Genomic DNA, 21,944 nt, shown 5'->3' on the forward strand with positions numbered 1-21,944 from the left:
AATTTATTTCATGTTTGCACCTCTTCAGTCTTAGAATAGTTGTCAAATATTTCTTTATTACTTAAAGAAAACATGTATGTTGTGCATTTATTCTCTCCTGATTGACGAGGTACCATTGTTGATTTGACCACATTAAATTAACCTAATTTTGGGGTTTATAAACTTTAATTTGTGTTATACAGAGAGGGCATGCAATTATTTGTACCTTCTTCTTCTACGTACTCATTTTACATGTCAGAGAGTTTAGATCAGTAATCCTATATCTAAGATGAACTGCGCAGTGGTTTCCAGATCAGGCAGTTCTACCAATTATAACATTTTCTGTTATTACGTTATTGTTATTGAAGTTACATTATTGACATTTAACCCTAACAGGGCAGTGAGATACAATTGAGAAAAATGAATAATTCCTTCTGAAGGCAGAAAATAATTACACAGTGATAGAGTTAAGTAACCAGCGGTAACCAAAACATAATAAAATACTTTTAAAAATACACAGATAAAGGCGCATTTAAATATTCCATATGCTAGGGCAAATTTATAGAACGGCTCCTTCTTCCTTGTTAGAGCATGGGATGGGTAGCCTGAGACAGTCAGGAAAACCATGATCGGTAGATGCATGACTAAATTTGTTAAACTAAATAACACAAATTCAATATGTGATTCTAACACTTTAAAACAAATTCATGTGTGACTTTCTTTATACAATAACATTAACACACATGGCACATACAATAACAATGTTTACTCCCTTGTTGAGAGGAATCATTCTCCTTACTCATAAAAACAATTTATCTTTTTTCTCTTTCATTCTTTCTCTCTTTCAACAACTCTTAAAATCAGATTGAGAAATTAAAAAAAAATGTATTGAGAAATAAAATAGTACAAGTACACATTATAATAACTAATGATAAATACACAACAATGATACAATTAAAAAAGAGATGTGTAAAGCAAAATAAAATTAAATAAAACTCTTAACTTGTGGAAATGTATTTTTATAAAAAATGGCCTAAAATACCAATTTGTTCTATTCTTTCTATCTTTTTTTTTTTAAAGTCAGAGAATGACATAGTATTAGAACTAAAAATGAAGATAAGATGAAAAGAATAAAATGGAATAGTAGGCCTATTAACATAAGGCCTATTAACATAAGGCCTATTAACATAAACTCTTTTGAAAGTCTTCCTTCTGTAGAAAGAGGTAAAAGTCCTTATGTGTCCGTTAGACCATCACATTGATCAGCTATGCTCGCTCAGGAAACCAGTGAATTTCATTTTCTTCCAGTCCTGTGCAGCTGATTGATGAAAGCCTTTTCTCTTCAACTACTGTATTGGACTTTATTTTTTCAGTGACACTTTTGCTGTCCATGAAAACTGTGGTGGGCTAAGGCTGTTTCTTCTATTACAGTTCTGTAAAAATAGAAGACTCTAGTCCTTGTTGCCAGCCTAATGATTTAGTAGCTATGGTAGATCTAACTTCTCTTTTGATCTTTGAGGCTTTTTTTTAGAAAAATGGATAGCATTGTCCCTCTCTTTCTTAGATCCATAAAATATGGGCACTTGTACTTCACAAAATAGTAGCAGTTTCTAGTTTTCCTTAGGCTTTCCATTTAGATAACATAGGTATTAAGTCTTTTAGCTGGCCAATGACCATTAATGCCTTTTTAGGTCTGTAACCAATGGTTTTCTCTAACTTTGTACTTAGATCTTATCTTCTTCTTATGTTATATAAAACAGACGTTACTTCAAAAAAGAAGATGATTACGTCCTATACACGTCATGCATTTAGCATGCATATTAATCAATGATCTAAATTCTGCCAAGTCACTGGTTTTCCTGGCTAGCTTAGGCAATAACTCATTCCATGCTCTAATAGTCCTAGGGAAGGAGCATCTGTACAAATTTGTCCTAGCATATGGAACGAGGAATCTGCATTTCTCTTTGTGTCTTTCTGAGTATTTTATTAAATTTTGTTTTTGTATTTGAAGATTTTGGTTCAGTGTTTTATGTATAATTGCTACTTTACTTTTAAGTCTTCTATCCTTAAGGCTGTCTAAATTTATTGATTTTACTAAAGGTGTTACTCTAGTCAAATGTGAATATTCATTTGTTATGAATCTCACTGCTCTATTTTGTGTCTGTTCCAGTTTCTTATGGTTTCTTGAGTTGAGGGGTCCCAAACAGAGGATGCATATATTCTATTATTGGCCTAACTAAGGTTAAATAACATTTTAGTTTTATGTTCTTATTTGATTTATAGAAATTTCTTTTAATAAACCATAATGCTTTGTTTGATTTTTTGATAGTTTCATCAATATGGGGATTCCATGACAGTTTTTCATTTACTATAACACCTAGGTATTTTGCATTTTTAGTCTCTGTTACTGGTTTACCATGAATAAGATAAGTGGAATTAATTTGTTTTAGTTTTTTTGTTACTCTTAATAACTGACATTTTTCTGAGTGGATAGACATGCATGGTCCAATTTGATTCCCATTTCTGTATTTCAACTAATTCTTTTTGTAAAATCTCTGTATCTTGTGTTGTTTTTTATTGTTCTATATATTATGCAATCATCTGCAAATAATCTGACTTTTGTTCCTGAACTAATGCAATTTGGTAAATCATTTACTGTTATTGGTGTTGATTTAGAGCCATTTATTATTACAGTTTGTTCTCTCCCTATCAGAAAATCTTTAATTCACTGATGCAATGGACCATCAATGCCAAAATATTTTTTTTTTTAAGCAAACAATGGTGGTGAACTTTGTCAAAAGCCTTGGAAAAATCTAGTAAGATAGCATCTATTTGCTCACTATCATGTAAACCTTTTGAAAAATCATCAATTAGTCCTATTAGTTGTGTTTCACATGATCTATATTTCCTAAAGCCATGTTGGTATGGAGTAAGGACATTATGTTTGTCTATGTGGTTTATTATGTTGCTACATATTATGTGTTTTAGGATTTTACATGTGATGCTGGTAAGTGATACTGGTCTGTAGTTTCCTGGGTCAGATTTTTCTCCTTTTTAAATAGAGGGGGTGACATTAGCTTCTTTCCAGTTCCTTGGTACTCTGCCCTGGTTAAGAGATGCCTGTAAAAGTATTTTGAACACTGATGCTAGCTCATTGCTTAGTTCCTTGAGTAATCTAGCTGGAATACCATCAGGTCCAGATGCTTTATTCAGTTTGATGTTTGCTAATAGTTTTTGGATTCCCTTTTCTGGTACTTATATATCTCCTATGTTGTCTACTTGGTTCAAATTAAGTAATATGTCTTTGTCTCCTGTGGCTGAGAATGCTTATGCAAAGTATTTATTTAGGATGTTAGCTTTAGTTTTATTACCATTACGTGTTAAGTTATCTTCTCCTTTTAATGGTGCTAACTCAAAAGCCATACCAGGTGTGGAGCCTTAAACAACCCGATTGAACTGACCAATCAGTTTTCTGTATACTGTTCTGCAACATTTTAGTCCTTTTGCAAACATCTTGTTGGGTCTAGTTTTTCTATATACGTTGTGTGGTTTAGGATTATCCCATCTGTAGTTTGTTTTATGAGTGTTTCTCCAGTACTGGTGACAAATAGGTATTGGCTCACTAAAAAGTCTATAACTCAAAAACTTCTTATTAAAATGTCAAATTTTTCTTTTCATTGCACTTAGAAATGGTTAATGTATAAACTGTGATATTTTAAGCTTGAAAGGTGCATAGTGGAATTTTAAAATTGTAGAAAATGTGTGAAAAAGTACACAAAATGGCATCTTTTGATGTAACATGGAATACCTGGCTTAGGTTGAAGTAATATTCTACTAAAAGCAAGGATTATTGAACAGACATTTTTGTTGAAATAGGTTAACGATATCTCACAAGTAAACTCTGCACTCTATCCAGAAGAAATGAAGAAATTAATTGTAGATAAAATAAATGAGAAATGGACGAGCTCCCATCCAAATCACAAGAAAGATGATGCTTACTATAAGCTATCCCGACAAGACCAACGTCTAATCTTTCGACTCAGGACCGGACACAACAGAATGCGACAACACATGTTCCGGAAGCTCAAAATTGGAACCAGTGAAATCTGCCCATGTGGAGTATCACCAGAAAATGCCGACCACGTCCTCCAAAACTGCTCTCTCTACCAAGAGGCCCGTATAAGACATTGGCCCCAAATCACCCCAATAGAAAGAAAACTATATGGAGAGCTCCCTGATTTGGAAACCACTGCGCAGTTCATCTCATGTATTGGTCTGGTCATATGAACACTCCAACATAACAATGAGAACGATGAAGAAGGTTAACGATATAATGTTATTGCATTATCTATATCTTTTTATTTTATATTTACTTTGGTATTACTTAGATGTCGCCGTAAAAAATGCGTCACAGGTGCATCACATGGTGTCCCACTAAATTTGAAATTTTAAACATTTAGACATAAAATGATTTGTAGCAGTTAAATTTGTGCTCTCAGTGTGTACCTGGACAAATTACAAGGTATAGAGACGAGCTGGTTTCAACCAAAAGGTCTGGCCAGATTTTTGTATTCATGTCTGTAATCCGGACAAAATCATATTAACATTGTCAATGTGTCACGCTATAGGCCTAAATCTCCATACCTGTCCTTTCTGTTACTCAGTCCTACACTATTCTTGTCTTGTGACTTATCATGTGCGTGTAGGGGAGGAGTCTGTCCCCCCTCCCCTCTCTCCTCTTCAACGGCTAGCATTGCTGCAAGAAGTGTTGTTGTTTTTTTTGTTCTTAACAAAGTTAAAAGCAATTCAAAGTTGTAGGCTGTCGTGACACTATTAAAAAAAAAACTGGCATAATCTTGATATAATCCTCGCTAATCCACATTAAAATAAGCCATTAGTGACGTAAAATTTATTGCCAGTAGCCATAAAACACCAAAAACTAGGTCTTAGACCCCGCCCGCACCCCTCCCTTTTTTTTTTGTCGGCTTAAAGTATACATAAAATTTTGTGTGTGTTGTCTTTAAAAAAAACGCTTTAAGTGTATTGATATTAAAATACCCGTATATAGAAAAGTATACTTTGAAAAAAAAAATGACGTTAATTTCTTGTTAAATCTTTTAGCTTTGGAATATTCTTTAATTCCTCCATAGCCCCATCGTTTATCCCGTGTGATGGTCGTTGGGGCACCAATGTGAACTCTCTCATAACTTCCCGCCACCCTTTTTCTGCACATGTACTCTTGCTGTTATCCATCAGTCTGCAGAGGACATGCCTGTCCTGGGCCTGTCACTATTTGGCGGCAGGTCATGTCTGTTCGTGCTTTCTCTCACTTTACAGTCTCCAATGTCAATTCGATGTATGCATTTCATTGAGAAGCTGCTTGATCTTGTGGCGTGACAGTAACCATCTCTACTTTTAGCTCAAAGCTTTAGACAAGATTCAGCTAATCTTTGTAAGAGACTGTTACGCGAAACTTTTCCCGCGAAGAAATGTTAATTTCACGAAAACATCTCACTTCTTAAGACCTGTACCTTTCTCTGGAGATTGCAATAAAAAGTTGCATCAGATAGGTATAGTTGTTGACAAAACTAATTATAGTTGCTGGCAATAGGCTACAAACTATTACATATAGGCCTACTTAACGTTTGCGACATTAGGTTTTCATGCAGTCATGCTGTTGCTACAATATGCCAATGGTCACGTGTTTAAAAGTCTCGCATTTATCCTTCGTCTACATTCCGTATTTCAATACTGATCTTTTTTTTTTCTACTCACACTTCCCTCCCCTTTAAAAGTACTTTATCTCTGTGCTGGTGTGTAAATGAGATTTGCGAATTTGGTTCAAATCGTATATGCTTCTTAAAGAAAATGGCATTATCTGTTTAATTTTTACTAACAGTTCTGGAGAGTTACTTGCACACAGCAGGAACTATAACTCTACTTCCCATGCTTAACGGATTCCGAAATGTCAAAGTAAAAGTTTCGTAATATTGATTGAAAGGCAGGTCTGAAAGTCAACTCCATGTTAATAAAACATTAGTAGACCATTTCACTTTTGAAGAGCTCATTTGTTTTCGGATTTCATTTTTCTCTTGCCATAACATGAAATTTTCTTAAAGTACATTCATGGGATAGATTTTTTCTAGCTCAACATAGCCATGGCTCACCTGAATGTTTTTGTTTTTAAACAGGGGCGTTGTTGAGATTGGTTTGGGCCGAGGGTTATCACTCCGCTTCTGGCGCCGAAATGTATATAGGGATTATAGGCATATATATATTTAAATTCTAACTTGACTCGAATTCGATATTGTGAAAGAAGAGGGGCTATACGTGGTACATTCAAAACAAATATCAATGAGGCCTAGCTACTGGATACTTTCTGTACATAAAAACATCTACCTAATTTCAGTGTTCATTTAAGTATGAATCAACTTTTAGATTTAGTAACATTGTAGTTGTAGTCTAGTGTATTGCGACAGTTAAGTGTCGGTGCTATGATGGATGTGGTAAGACTCAAAAGTAGTTGTCCGTGACGAACATTGTAAAACTAATTGAATTGGAAAAATCGTTTGTGTCATTGATAATCATTGCCTTGTATTCCCTTGTAACTCAGTGGATTCTATCAACGTTGGTTAATCGAATGTTTGCTTTGTGATACAATCGTTAGGACAATAGATGCAATCAAATACTAATGCTTGGGAAATAAAAGTACAATAATTAGCCTAATCATTAATCGAATTTAAAAAAAAAAAGGTACTGAATGGTATTTTCCTTTTAAATTAACAACCTCTGTACGTTTAATGTCGTATAGGAATCATTGAATGCTACATTTTGAAATGAATCAAACAAGCTTATTGTTTTGTTTGTAGATGTAATCTAGTGCAGAGCTTCTCAAACATTTTTTGACCCGGGGACCCATTTATATAGTCAAAACTTACCACGGACCCCTAGGTGAAAAAGCTACATAGAAGCATGTAAAAAAAACAAAAACAAATTTGAAATTGTTGAAGGATTGTTTATTGAAATTATAACTTTTAAAAAAATTATACAAATTTAATGACTTGATTGAGGTTGATGAGATTTTATGAATGTATTAATGTCGCGCTCAAGGTGCAACCGAAAATCTCCACGAGCACACATTTCTAGTCGGTTTCTTTTATTTGTGAGGAGGATCACAACGGCATTGAATCCACGTTCTACCAAACAGTAAGGCGGGAAAGCAGTCAACAACTTCTGTACACTGCAGGACGTTAAAGTGGAATCTGTTTTTGTCACCAGACTTCGTGGTCTCCTTTTTGAAACATTGGCTTAAGTTCCTCGTTTGTGGATATTTTAATAAGCTGTTTCTGTACTTATATGAATTCCTTTGTGATTGGGATCCCAGCCGGGGATATCCAGTTGAAGAATGTCTTCAAATCTTTGGTTTATGTCGTCATAGAATAGTTCCTAATAGACGTATTAAGCAGTAGTGAGGGGCGAGTGGAATATTATTCAACTTATCGGATTATCTGGCCTTCAGAGAAGTCTTAGTATACGTAGTCTAGTGGTTGGCAGTTCTCCAATAGCCTACGTTTACATCATTACTGGTACAATGGGATCGTGGGGGTTCAACTATGTCTTTGTACATAGAACCAGACTCCCCCGTGTTGCCGGAGACATTTATTTAAGTGAAAGAAAAAAAGAAATCCTCTTAGCGAAATAAAAAACTCAACTTTGAATCACGGAACTATTGTTTATTTCTTTCCAATTCTCTTCTTCCTCTTTTTGTCTTCTCACGTTTTTCTTTTGATTTCATTATACCGCCCCCACATTTTTTTTCTTCTTTCTCACTTACTGAACGTAAAGCGGATCTTAGAATGTAAACAAAGCGCAGATTACTGTGATATTAAGTAATGAAATCATAAATAGATTCAATTTTACAACGCTTAGGCCTATATTAACTAGATCTATATTAAATATATTAACTAGATCTATATTAAATATATTAACTCACTCTGTATCTTTCTTATATACTTGTATGTTTCTATTATTGCAACCATTTTTTGACCACTTCTGCTCATCCAATGGTCAACAAGTTTTGCATACAAGCTCATGCTCAATGACAACACATGAATCAATCAAAAATCAACCAGTTAGTCAAGTCTAGTGTTATCAGGTGAAAGAAATAATTGTGCAAATTTTAGCTTGATCCGAGATTGGGTGTGGGAGAAATAACGTGAACAAACATTTTACCAGACAGACAGAGTGAGTTGATATAAGTTGTGTAAAAAAAATACTTTTCAAGGGAGGCGAATGGCATTGTCCTGGTCCTTATCATAACACAAGTGCAGGACACTTGTACATAAGTCTGCTTTCCTATTTTTTTCTATCTTATTGTATAGTTAGGCCTAGATCATTTTATGGCAAGTGGTTCACAGTTACATAAAACAGGTAAACTGCACAATGAATCGAGGGAATTAGTGGTTTTAGGGGTAAATAAGCCGTTAAAAAAGTAAAAAGAATGAAATCCATTCAGAATATGTAGATAATGTTGCCGGTAATTCAAGAACCCTTTTATTTGCGCAGTTGTTGGATTTGTGTTTTCTCAGATTCTATACAATATCTTCAGACACGATCATAAATAAATTAAAAAGGAAACAAAAAAAGGTTGAACTTATGTATTATATAAAGTAAAATGTAAGGCATGTTCCTTATATCTAAATATCTGCACCATTGTACAAGGTTGTTGTCTTAAATGATTAAACTTGACATGATATTGCAGAGACCGTAATATGTCACCACGGGCAAAGTGTATTTCTGCTAGTAGAATATTTAATGACAAGAAAAGTGTCGAGGTGTAAACAGTAATATTTGTTCCATTTAATTTCATATGTTTTATAGGGAAAAAAATGGTTGCTTACAGTAATGTCACTTTTAGAATTGAAGGAAATGTTAGTATTTTTAAAACTTGTTTTTTTTTTTTTTTTTTTTTTTTAACCAGATCAGTCAATAGGCCTGCAGCACAATCGGTTGTTTTGTGTTTTTAGCGGCCCCCGAAAGGGGAAAAGACGCTATTAGTTTTGTGCGAAATGTCTGTCCGTCCGTCCCGTTTAGATCTCGTAAACTAGAAGAGATATTGAAAATCCGACTTCACAATATTTTAGACCATTCAAAGTTCTGATGCAACGGCTACTTTTTTTTTTCCTGAAAGCGAAAATTCTAATTTTTTAAATTAATTATGCAAGCAGTTTTTTATAAGAAAAAGCTAATTAGTATGCATTATATGTTAGACCTAATTTAAGACGAATAGTAATCTTATAAACATCATTTTCGTGAACATTTTTTCTATATAGCGAAATTTTTTTTTTTTTTTTTTTTTTGAGGATTCGAATATGAGATTGAGCCTTTTCAAAACAATTAACTTATTTAATTCGAACCGAGGGTCCCGGGTTCGAATCCTGGTGAAAATGGGATTTTCAACTTCTGAGTCTACCCAGCTCTAATGGGTACCTGACATTAGTTGGGGAAAAGCAAAAGCGGTTGGTCGTTGTGCTGGCTACATGACACCCTCGTTAACCGTAGGCCACAAAAACAGATGAACTTTACATCATCTGCCTTATAGACCACAAACTAGTTAGGCCAGGTTCACATCTAACTTTACATTCACTTTCACGTATCCTTTGATCTGCGGGACGGTTGGGACACTACACAAGATCTGTTAACCTTCTTTCTCCATTCTTATCTCTCATTTGTCTTTGATATAATTTCATTCGGATTTTCTTTCTGAAAATATTGAAGCCTACCTGGGTGGACCACTGGTCGTGCGGTTTGCGCGCTGGACTGTCGTTTGGATTTATCGACGATCGAAGGTTCAAACCCTGCCTGCTCCCATCCCCCGTCGTCCTGCGGGAGGTTTGGACTAGGAAGTAAACTATCTTCAACTCTGAAGGATTATCCGAATTATGTAAAACATTTTACTTCGGGGGCCGATTTTGAGTTTGTGTTTCCACACAAACTGTCTTTTGTAACCTTGTTTTTTGTTGTTGTTGTTTAGATTTAACTTACTGTCGTAAGCCTTTTTCTTTAAGACACCAAGACATTGAATCGAACGAACGGGAAGACACAGTTTGTCGAGTTCAAGAATAATTGGTTCGTCTTGAGACAATAAATGATTGTAACAGAAAGTTACGGCGGACTTTTTTTTGTACCACAATGTGTAAATAGCCCGGCTTTCATGTCGTAGCATATCATATCGTATCATATCGTAAGGCGTGTTTCTTACTACATTGCCACTGTATCATTTTACCCATCATTCACTGGCTGACAGATGGCTGCCTGGTCGTGGGGGAAATAACGTGTACAAACATTTAACTCAATGAGTTGATATAAGCAGTATGCGCTATGGGATATCGTTTGGTCATTGATGGATCCGGATTCATACCCCGCCCTCTGCCAACCCCGTCACCCTGCGGGAGGTTTGGACTAGGTTGTAGATTATCTAGAACTCTGAAGGAACATCCGAAACATTTAAAACATTTTAAAAACATTATTTTTACAATTTAGTCTGATCTTATTGTATAAACCTGTTGAGGCTGTGTCATCCTAAGAATTGCCTGGGTTTTTGCTTGTTTGTTTTACTATTATTATCAAAAATTACTTTTAAGCAACTAAATTCTAGCCATATTGCTTTCAGCTGTTATAATGTACATATTGCTTTCAGCTGTTATAATGTACAGATGTCCCATGATATCACTAAGTCCTTTGGTGCATTGCATATCTATGCGTTAATCTAGTTGTTCTGTTAATTGTTGTTATTGCAGTGCCATCATCTACAGATCAGCAGCGCCGCCTATATGTGAATTGTATGAGAGCGATACTGATCACGTGGCCTTCCCACCCTGCCCCTGTTCTCTCGAAGAATGATAATGATCATTATATCGAGTCTGTTTATTAAGGGATTTGTCTCAAGACAAGAAATCTCAAGACGGTTACCCGCCCCTTGTTCATTGAACCAAAACCTGGTAGAAGTTTTTTTTTTTAGGCAGAATAAATCTCACGTCTCGTACTCTGTAGTTAGCAATGCCAGAAAACTTCAGAACAGTTGTTTGCCCTGAAGTCAATCATCTCTAGATCCCGCCCACACCCTGACATGTTGAATGTATCGTTTGTCTCAGTTTGAGACTCGTAATTTTTTTTCCTCTCCCAATACGTCATCACACACTCGTAACTCTGGCACTATGCCTCGGTCGTCTGCCGGTCTGACTTCATTGTTTTTAAAGGGACCGTTAATGAAGCGTGACCGAAATGGTGATCTTAATTCGCGACACTTTATTTCTTCTTCCTCAGTGAATTTGTCAACTTTGCAGATATGATTTTTTTTCCAAAGTTATTTAACGCAGTTCGTTTGTTTTCATTTATAACTGTGTAAAAACGGTGCCTCTGAGCTCACGTTATAATATTGTTGAACGATCGGCCCTGCATTAAAGAAACCCATAAAACAGTGCCGTGTGTATTCTAAGGCTAGGTAACCAACGTGTCCGGTAACTGAGTGGTAACTCTAGATATAGTTTTCACCTCTTGTTTAGTGCTCGGGTTCTGTTCGTGAGGGATTATTTTCTGTGCTCTGCTTTATTTACCAAGCTGTGTAACACAATACAGTGATTTTGGTGAATGCATTACTGATATCGTTGTTAGGTCTAGTCTATGTCTAGATCTAGAATCGAATTCTTAATGGCCTAAATTTGTATTGTGGCCTGAAAGGACATACACTCGATATCTTGAATATGTCGATCTGGTCCAGAAGTCATACGGATTTAGCCTTGTTGGCCAAAACTATGCAGGCTAGAAATGATTTGACTCGTCAAAGGCTAGCGAAACGTCACGCGCACGACGAGAAGCGTAAGGATACATCAGTAGGTAACAGTTTTGTTTCTAGTTCTCCTGGTATTTGTAGGAAGGAGCCAATGAACGGAAGTGAGACAGAATTTGGTGGTTGCTCACCCCCCGAAGTCTGTAGTACAAAATCAATTGAAGGAAATGAGTCTCTGTCTTGCTCTGACCATAATGACATAAGTGCTAATTGTAATTGTTGTGTATCTGCGTCTATCAGTTGTTTGCATACATCAACAATTTTAAATGACCAATTGGATATTAATCAAGATGCACCCATCTATCAGACTGAAACTGTAAACATCGATGGAGGAAGGGAACTAGGGACGTTCAACGGATCTCAAGCGATTCATCATCAGGAAGTTATTGTTCAGAAGAATTTAGACGTCACCAATAATGCAAATGAAAAGACACATTCTCACACAGGCTTATCTTTCGTGTGTACAGAGAATCAAACTGAAGAATTCATTGACCAAGTAACTAAACCATGTTTGAATCCCAAACTCCAAGACAGAATGATCAATGTACATATTACCACATCTCTCCAGGAAACGTCTGAAGCAGAGAAGGAAAGAAAAATCAAGCCAGAATTTAACAAGACAACTTTACAGCGTTTAAACAAATGTAGACTAGAAACAGTCGAAAACACACAACTTATGCAAAATCATGGGCTTAAAACAGTAGAAAACCCACAGCACATGCCCGATCATGGACTAGAAACATTAGAAGAACAGCAGATTATGCACTATCATGGACTAGAAACATTAGAAGAACAACAGCTGATGCACAATCATGGACTAGAAACATTAGAAGAACAACAGCTGATGCACAATCATGGACTAGAAACATTAGAAGAACAACAGCTGATGCACAATCATGGACTAGAAACATTAGAAGAACAGCAGATTATGCACTATCATGGACTAGAAACATTAGAAGAACAACAGCTGATGCACAATCATGGACTAGAAACATTAGAAGAACAACAGCTTATGCACAATCATGGACTAGAAACATTAGAAGAACAACAGCTTATGCACTATCATGGACTAGAAACATTAGAAGAACAACAGCTGATGCACAATCATGGACTAGAAACATTAGAAGAACAACAGCTTATGCACAATCATGGACTAGAAACATTAGAAGAACAACAGCTGATGCACAATCATGGACTAGAAACATTAGAAGAACAACAGCTGATGCACAATCATGGACTAGAAACATTAGAAGAACAACAGCTGATGCACTATCATGGACTAGAAACATTAGAAGAACAACAGCTGATGCACAATCATGGACTAGAAACATTAGAAGAACAACAGCTGATGCACAATCATGGACTAGAAACATTAGAAGAACAACAGCTGATGCACAATCATGGACTAGAAACAATAGAAGAACAACAGCTGATGCACAATCATGGACTAGAAACATTAGAAGAACAACAGCTGATGCACTATCATGGACTAGAAACAGAAAAAGAACAACAGCTTAAGCACAATCATGGTCTTAAAACAGTAGAAGACACAAAGCTTTTGCACAATCATGGACTAGAAAGATTAAAAGAACAACAGCTGATGCACAATTATGGACTAGAAACAGAAAAAGAACAACAGCTTATGCACAATCATGGACTTAAAACAGTAGAAGACACAAAGCTTTTGCACAATCATGGATTAGAAAGTGTAGAAAACCCACAGCTCATGCACAATCATGGACTAGAAATATTAAAAGAACAACAGCTTATGCACAATCATGGATTAGAAACAGAAAAAGAACAACAGCTTATGCACAATCATGGACTTAAAACAATAAAAGACCAACAGCTCACTAACAGTTGTAGACTAGAAACAGTAGACGCTTCTAAGAAATCAGAAATCAGTTCACCCTTTAGTGAGTCCTTTAAAGAAGTTAGTCTTCAGCAAAACTCAAGTCGTGAAACTGATTTGAATGAGGTAGAGACTCTCACTGAAAGCATACGGCCACACTGCATCAACTCAGCAGAGTTTGTTCAGCAAGTGCACCCAGTGCCAGGTTTAGATCTTAATGGCCAGATGATAAGAGATTGTGATGTGGGCCCTGCTAGACTGGTAGAAAGTTGCCTCAATACAGAAACTCCAAATGATTTCAAATTGATCCTCCCAAACTCCCTTTTTGAAATTCTTCCCTCATGCCTTTCTAAAACATCTTATGTTCCAAATGTTAGTGAAGCCACATTAGTCAAAGATTTATCAAACCTGCATACTGTTGAAAGAGAAGTTAAAGATGACCAAGATGTACCCGGTGACCCATCCGCATGTCTGATGTCTAACTCTCCAGCCTTTTGTGCCTATGCAAAAAGACCAATGGACATACTGGTTAAGACACCAATCAATAGAATGGACCCCAGGATTGAACCTCGTTTCTTAGATTATGAAACTGCTCATGATGTTCCATGTGCTGTTAATACTTCATCAGCTGACAGTCTTTCCAGCATTTTAAATGTAACACTTGAACAAATTCAAGCAGTGTTAGAGATATTACCCAATCCATCAGGATGTAATGACCAGCTGTCCCATAGCTCAAACTGTATGAGCATCCACTCTTGTCCACATTTAAATGCAATGCCCAGTCATCCCTTCAGTGGACCTATCACCTTGGCCAGTATAAATACTTACTCTCCCCTGTCTCCACTACTTGGCCAATCATGTGAAACATTGCTCACTTTTAGTACAAATCTCCGCATGAGTTCCAGACTAGATGAGCTAAACAGAAATTTCTTGCAGTCAGTAAATAATAACTTTCTTCAATCAGCATTCTCACCAATGAATGTAAATAGCTCTGATGTTGAAAGCAACTTTTCAGACACCTTCCATGAGAATGTACAAATAATTTCTGATAACTGGGACAAAAGTCAGTCTGCATGTGATGTCCAACACATTGAAAATGATAATCCAACTAGGACACCTGAACTTAGTGAATGGGCTTCCTTGCCTTTAAAATTAAACCAGATCAACACTGAACAAATATGTACTGAGTGTTATTATCCAGTGGAAGAAAATAGTCATGATGGTACATTTTATGGATTAGAGATATCTCCTAAAGATGAAAATTGTTACAAAAACTTGTCAAATGAAAAGTCTTCCATAGCACCATGTGAGGATTGTAGTAATAGTACTAATCCTGCATTTGATATCAATAAATTTTGTCTTGATGTTGAAGTAGTCAATCATAAATCTGGTAATTCACATCTTGCCTCTGTTAGAAAATATTCTAAAGATCATGATGACAACTTGCAACAATCATTTCCACTTTCTGATCATGGTCAGAAAGAGTACACAGAGATTGAAAACATGCCAATCGTTAATTCTACTGGAATTCATTGCAAGAAAGACTCAGGAGAATTTGAATCCATCAAAACAAAACCAAGTGACAGTATTCTTCAAATTACAAGTGATGGTAAAGATACTCTTACTTGCCATGTGGCAGACATTAATTTATCAGAATCATACCTTAATAATGTAGAATACCAGAATGAACATGATATAGATTGTATCAGGCCATTTAAATCATGTCAAGTGATTAGTACACAGTTTCAAAGTAATTATGGATGCTTAATAGGTTTCTCTGATGCTCAAATGAATCCTTGTGATACACAAAGCATTGAAAAACATAATGTTGAACACTCAAGTACTTCATCAGATAGTGATTTACCAAGTGGTTGTTGCAGAACAGTATGTGAAAAGTTCAAAGACAGCATCATTAATGAGACAAACATCAATTGCAAGTGTCAAACTAAGGTAGTTAATTTGAAAACATCTTTAGCATCACCATCTTCAGAAAAGACTGGAAGTAGTATTGTCTCAACACTATCTGAGACTGAGGAGGCATTTTTAAGTTCGGATGCAAGTGCTAATGAGGCAGATCTATCTTCAGAGCAGTCATCTGCAGATCTATCTTCAGAGCAGTCATCTGCAGCAGCTGTTTTCTCCCACAATGCTCTTTACACATCACACACAGAAACTAAACCATTAGATGTTTTTTATAACATGAAAACTTCAAACCGTGATACTAATTTCTTGATGCATTCACTACATGAGTACAGACCAAAACAAAATCATGATACATTGACTAGGTGCATGCCTAATTCATTTCCGGTGGTTGGAGAAGTACCAGATGCAGCTTCTGATGGTCTTCTGAGCTTACTGAGCACTCTCCGAGTCCTGCAACACAACCTAAGTCAAGGTCATAATCTTAGACTATGTGCTCTGCTTTTATCCAAACTGGAGTTGGCAAGAGAATTTCTTGTGTTAAACAAAGCACCTACATTTGTTGCTATACGAGAAGATCTGAAGCTTCTCTGTCAAACACTTGCTAGACTAATCAGCAGCAGCAAGAGGAGGTTATTTATTTCTGAAAGGAGTATCGATTATAGATCTGATGGCCACAAAGTATCAACCAAGCAACTTAGATCTTATCATCATAACAAAAGTCAAATAAGCCAAAGGTTGAAACCTAATTCTTATGAAATAAATTTTGGCACTATTAAAAAAGTACATACACCTCAAGAAACAGACAATAAAAAGAGTGTGCTTATGGTGAGAAACATTAAGCACTTAAAATGTGAAATGCAATTTATATCAATGTGTAATAATGCTACCAGTAAATGCTGTTTCAATTTTCTTTTTTTTTAGGGGAGGGGGGGGCTCTATTATTTGAGAAACAGATCTACTATTATTTTTTAGTGTTTGTTAATATCCGTGTAACAAATTATTCGAACTTTAAAAACTTGTTTTAAGTATAAGTGAAGTTTGAAGCTACTTCTAAGGTCCATGGTTCAATTTGTCCTACCATACTATTGATATATCTTGCCATATTTTCTTTTTTCTCTCAATACTTATTGTTTCCTAGTGTTGTTAGTATGTGTTACATGCCATGTTTATAAATCCCTTTCTACTATACACTTGTTAAAAAAAAAATTCAATGGCCATATATGGTTCATGACAGCATAATGTATCTATCCTTTTATTTTAGACTGAATATGAAATGGACATAATGCTATTTCAGGATAGTACTAAATGCGATGTGATGTAGAAATTTTATTTTAGTATGGTACTGTTTTTGAAATATCATATATTTATTTTTGTTTGATTCATTCAAAAAAAAATTCTTATTTTTCTTTTAACAGCTACTCAATAATAGAATCCACAAAAGAAGCTCCTCACAAACTAAAGATGGCGACTATTTTAATTTGCCCAGTCCTTCAGTCACTAACGGCATAAAGCTAGAATATAAGTCGTCTCAGAATCCAAACTGTTATGGACTAGGTCACACTGGATTCTTTGAGTCAAGTTCCCAAGAATCAATTACTAGTTCAGATACTTGGTCAAATTGGACTGATCCCAGTAATTTGACTAACATGGAAAGTGACAGTGTGTTAGAGTCTCAGTTGGACCGTGAATTTGATAAATATCTTACTGATATGAAACCTCATGTACTGAAGTTGCCACAGAAGACAGGTAATCTATAAGTAGAATTTTTGGCTTGCAATAACTAATAAATATTGTAATCATTCCCACTTACTAAAATAAACATTTAGCCACATATATTCCAGAGAGACAAAAATGTGCTGTGTGGATCAAAAAATTGTGTGAACCTGTTAGAGGAGGTGTTTCTGCCAGGTAAGCTGTTTATTTATTTTTCTACTGATATGATACAGAAAAACGTGTGTTATTGATGCTGTTTGCTAGCATTGTTAACAAAACTTATTTTCTCTTGTAGAAAAACACGTAACTTATATGCACAATTGATGCTACAGATGTTAAAGAAAGGCTCATGGGATTCACCTTTTGATCAGAAACCTGAATCAGGGGCATTAAAACCACTTCCTTCATATTTGGTGAAAAATATTTTTATTTTTTATTTTAGTGTACTTCTTGTCTGAAAATTATTATTTCACTTTAAATTTAGCTGAAGGCTAAAACATTCAAGTTTGTTAAATATTGAAATCGAGATAATTAAAAAAAACATTGCAAATTGAGAATCTATAAATACAAGAAAGCTTAAAATATTTTTTATGTGTTTTTGTGTGTTTGTTTGCCCTGTGTGCTTGTCTAATATTTTTGTAATTGACTTTTTCTGTGCAGATTGAAAAACTTCCAGATTGGGTGGAAGGGGAGTTAGCTGAAACTGTGGGCTCATCAATCTTTGCCAAAACACTTGGCATACCAGCCGCCACGTCTACAAGGGTTTCAAATTCAGCTGAGTTCTTAGAGAGGTCAGTGTTGTGCTGAAAATATATCTTTGTTTAAATGTTAGTCCTGGTTACATCTGTAACTTGTATACTTGGTTTAGTCTTGTGAACTCTTCAATGATCCTAGATCTTTACATCTGTAGCTTGTATACTTGGCTTAGTTATGTGAACTCTTCAATGATCCTAGATCTTTACATCTGTAGCTTGTATACTTGGCTTAGTCTTGTGAACTCTTCAATGATCCTAGATCTTTACATCTGTAGCGTGTTAACCTGACTTAGTCTTGATCAATGATCATAGGTTTGTAAAAACACTTTAAGGTTTGTATCTAATCTTACTTTACCTAAGAACCCATGAACATGTGATGCTTTTCAACTGAGCCTTTTATGGCTATGGCTTGGCCACCTAACAAGGGTGCTTGAGTTTCAATCACAATGAAAGCAGAGTTGTATTTGCTGAGTGCCTAAAGGCAGCATGTAAGGGATTAGACCATAGCGCACTGAGCATGCTATAAGCATAAAAATATGCACTATATAAAAGCAATTTTTTTTTTAAAGTCTGCAACCATGCCTTTGCTGATATTTAGCTTCTTGGTAGTCATCAGACTTTTTATCTGCAACTCAACACAGCTCAAAATATTTTCCTAGAATCAGTTTCGGACGTTTAGAATGCCCAACACAAGGCAGAAAAAGTAACTTGAAGTACATTAAAATCAACCTCTCAGTATCATTTAGGCTTTGAAAAGACTTATAACATCTGTTGTAGAGAAGTCTTATTTCTATAACATATGTTGTAGAGAAGTCTTATTTCTATAACATATGTTGTAGAGAAGTCTTATTTCTATAACATATGTTGTAGAGAAGTCTTATTTCTATAACATATGTTGTAGAGAAGTCTTATTTCTATAACATATGTTGTAGAGAAGTCTTATTTCTATTCATTAGTCAAATGTTTTTGAATAGTTTAGTCATTTTGCATTGTAAAATGAAACTATCTTGATGATTTTGTTTCCACAGGCCCCACACCAGTATGGGTCACACTCTAGAGAAAGATCCATCTTTGTCTTTGTCACCTATTCGTCATACAGAGGGTACCCAACCAAGATATTCTGCTGTAAGAAAACTTAATGTTTTTGTTTTTTTTGTCTTATTGTCAGATTTGTACAATAACCTTTTTTTTATTGATTGGTGTTATATAATGGTTTATTTGACAGGTCCAGCTATTGATATTTTTTCTTTGTTTTCTTAGTTGTTTTTTTCCCCTTACATCTTGGTTTTTATCCAGTAAAAAAAAAACAATTAAACAAAATGTTTTCTTCTTTGCTGTGCTTATAGCTTAAGAATCAACTAAATGTGTTCATGTGACCAGATTTTATGTAACATTTGTTTTTGATTGAACTAACCTAAAAACATGTAAATTGTAAATTAATTGAATGATAAGGTTGAAACATCAAGTGCAATGTTGATGAACATTTTAAAGTAAAATTAATAAACAAATAACTAAAAAAAGGGATAATGCAATTTTTTATTAAAGCCATTTACAAAGTTCTGTGTAGTTTTAAAATTGAATATTAGCTCATAATTTTGTCGACAGTTCTGTATAAACTAGTTCCAAATTAAAATTATTGAATTATTGTAAAAGAAAATATTGGACTTTGTACTATAAAATAAATTTGTTGGTGTGTGAGACATTTAGCTGTGTATCATTCAGGATGACTTGAGCATTGAATTACAAAGGTCACCAAAAATTTCTCATAGACATCAAAAAGGTCATCATCATTCACCCTCAGGTGACAGGGAAAAAAGACTATTGCCAGGTTAGCATTCTAACATTCACTCAAGTTGCCAGGTTAGCATAGTCACTGCATTCGTGAGAAATAATGGGCCTTTTTTTTTCAATGAGATAGGAAATAAAATGTGGTCTTTATTACAACTATTTCAAGAGTTTTGTTTTGATAACCTCTTTATAAAATGTTTCTGAATATTCGTAATATTTATAAAAAATGTTTTCTCTATTTCTTTAAAAAAAAAAAAATATTTTTATCTCTTTTAAAAAAGAGCTTTGTGTAAATTAATTTTGTGTAGGACTTCATTATAAAAAGAAACCAAAAATCTGGCCTATAGTAAGAGGCAATGACTTAAATCTTAAGGGAACTTCTTATACAAATGGATATATACATTTTAGTTTTTGTTTTTTTTTTTAAATTCTTTAATTTATCACAAATCATAAGTTTTTTTGAACTCAGTTTATTTTATCACATAAACAATAAGTTGTTTTTGTTGTGGTGCCATAGATAGTTTATCGTTTAAACCATAAGCTTTTTGGGCCTCTATTTATTTGTATGATAGTAGTTTTATGCCACACTAATACCCCAAAATGTGTCCACCCTTCTCCTTCAGTCACTGATCTATGTATATATATATATGTATTAGATGTCAGGGTCAAGGAGAGCAGAGAGAATGATAAAATCAAAGAAGTAAGTCATGGACCAATCCAAACTCTTTTTAAAGAGAGTCTTTAAGTAGATTCCAAAGTTTTTATAATACTAACACTAGTGTATTAATTAAAAATAAATAAATAAAAGTAACCATTGTATATACCATCCTTAACACTTTGTATATTGTAACCACTGAGTCTGCTTTTTATTTCATTAACAAATATATTGCGCAAATCAAATCAATGAATCAAATAATTTTTTAGATAATATACATAATGTAATGTTTTTATATTGCCATTCAATTTTATAGCTAATGTTTGATTAAAATGTAAGGCATTGTCTTAAAAGTCATTGTCTTAAAAGAAAGAGGATATTCAGAATTAAAAAAAAAAAGAGTTGCACATAAAAAATATTTAAAAAAAAAAAAGAAATTAATAAATTCAGTTTGGAAGTGTGTTGTCATTATATGGCTTATACTAGTAGAAAAAAATATGCAACCAAACTGCAGGTCAAAAGAAAAATTAAATGAGAAGGTTGTAAGCCAGGTCATTGTAAAAAAAAAAAAAAAGGCAAGTCATAATAAAACACAGGCATTTTCCTTGCTTAGTCACTAACTTCAAAACAGATGTATTGTTTTGCTGCTTTGAAAGAATAGTACAGTCAAATTCTGTTATGCCGAACACAATTGAAATGAAACTTGGGTTATAAAGTTTTGGATTTAAATTTCATTCCTTCTGTAGTAATAATAAATGAACCTCTTAATATCCCCGACAAATTGAGGTGGTAAGCTGAAGCTCAAGGTTATAATGTTTGACAATAAACAGTTGTTGTTGTTTTTTATTCAACATTTTTATTGTAGAGTTTGATAAATGTTTACAAAATTTTCTATTAACTTATCTTTGTAAAAAAACAACAATGAACTCATTTTGTAACCAGAAAGATGTTGATATATTTCATTTCTTTTTATATCATCTTAAATATTCTCAAATTAATTTATTTACTCTATTACCATCAATACTCACCAACCCTATTTTTTAAAGCTTATCTTTATTTTAATTAAAACAATATTTGTATGTCCTTGTGACATCCACTCCATTTAGTGTTTCATATTATATCAGCAAGTGCCCTTACTTTCTTTCTCACCTTACTACTTGTTTATCCCATCATTTATCACACCAAAGTATTTATATATATGACTTCATTGAGGTAAATCTTGTGTGTGCAATCTCTCTTTATTTTTCCTTTCTTTTTAACTCATTCAGGGATGTTTCCTATAAATATTTAACTTTCATCAATGTTGCTTCTTTAAGAGCTATACTTACTGTAAATGTACAATCATATATTGAGTGTTCTGAATTCAACTGTCATAAATATATATTATAAGAATAGAAATACATGTTTTATATAATAGGAAATTACAGATGA

The 21,944-nt window shown here is 34.4% G+C and overlaps 1 protein-coding gene across 4 annotated transcripts in view; it reads left to right on the forward strand.

Annotated features, from left to right (window-relative positions):
* The window catches only part of LOC106078496 (centrosomal protein of 112 kDa-like), a 39,541-nt gene that overhangs the window by 1,287 nt on the left and 16,310 nt on the right, over window positions 1-21,944 (forward strand). For 2 of the 4 annotated variants that reach the window (XM_056019178.1, XM_056019179.1), the window contains exons 1-8: window positions 13,605-16,427; window positions 17,018-17,348; window positions 17,444-17,510; window positions 17,611-17,728; window positions 17,976-18,106; window positions 19,099-19,195; window positions 19,793-19,898; window positions 20,515-20,558. In XM_056019178.1, coding sequence (XP_055875153.1) covers window positions 13,638-16,427; window positions 17,018-17,348; window positions 17,444-17,510; window positions 17,611-17,728; window positions 17,976-18,106; window positions 19,099-19,195; window positions 19,793-19,898; window positions 20,515-20,558 — 3,684 coding nt within the window. In that variant the 5' untranslated portion in view covers window positions 13,605-13,637. Of the gene's footprint in view, window positions 1-13,604; window positions 16,428-17,017; window positions 17,349-17,443; window positions 17,511-17,610; window positions 17,729-17,975; window positions 18,107-19,098; window positions 19,196-19,792; window positions 19,899-20,514; window positions 20,559-21,944 lie in introns of those variants that run through there. The other 2 variants (XM_056019181.1, XM_056019180.1) reach the window with 2 other exon arrangements.

This window comes from Biomphalaria glabrata, chromosome 2 (genome assembly GCF_947242115.1).
Source record: "Biomphalaria glabrata chromosome 2, xgBioGlab47.1, whole genome shotgun sequence".
Lineage (NCBI taxonomy): Eukaryota > Metazoa > Mollusca > Gastropoda > Planorbidae > Biomphalaria > Biomphalaria glabrata.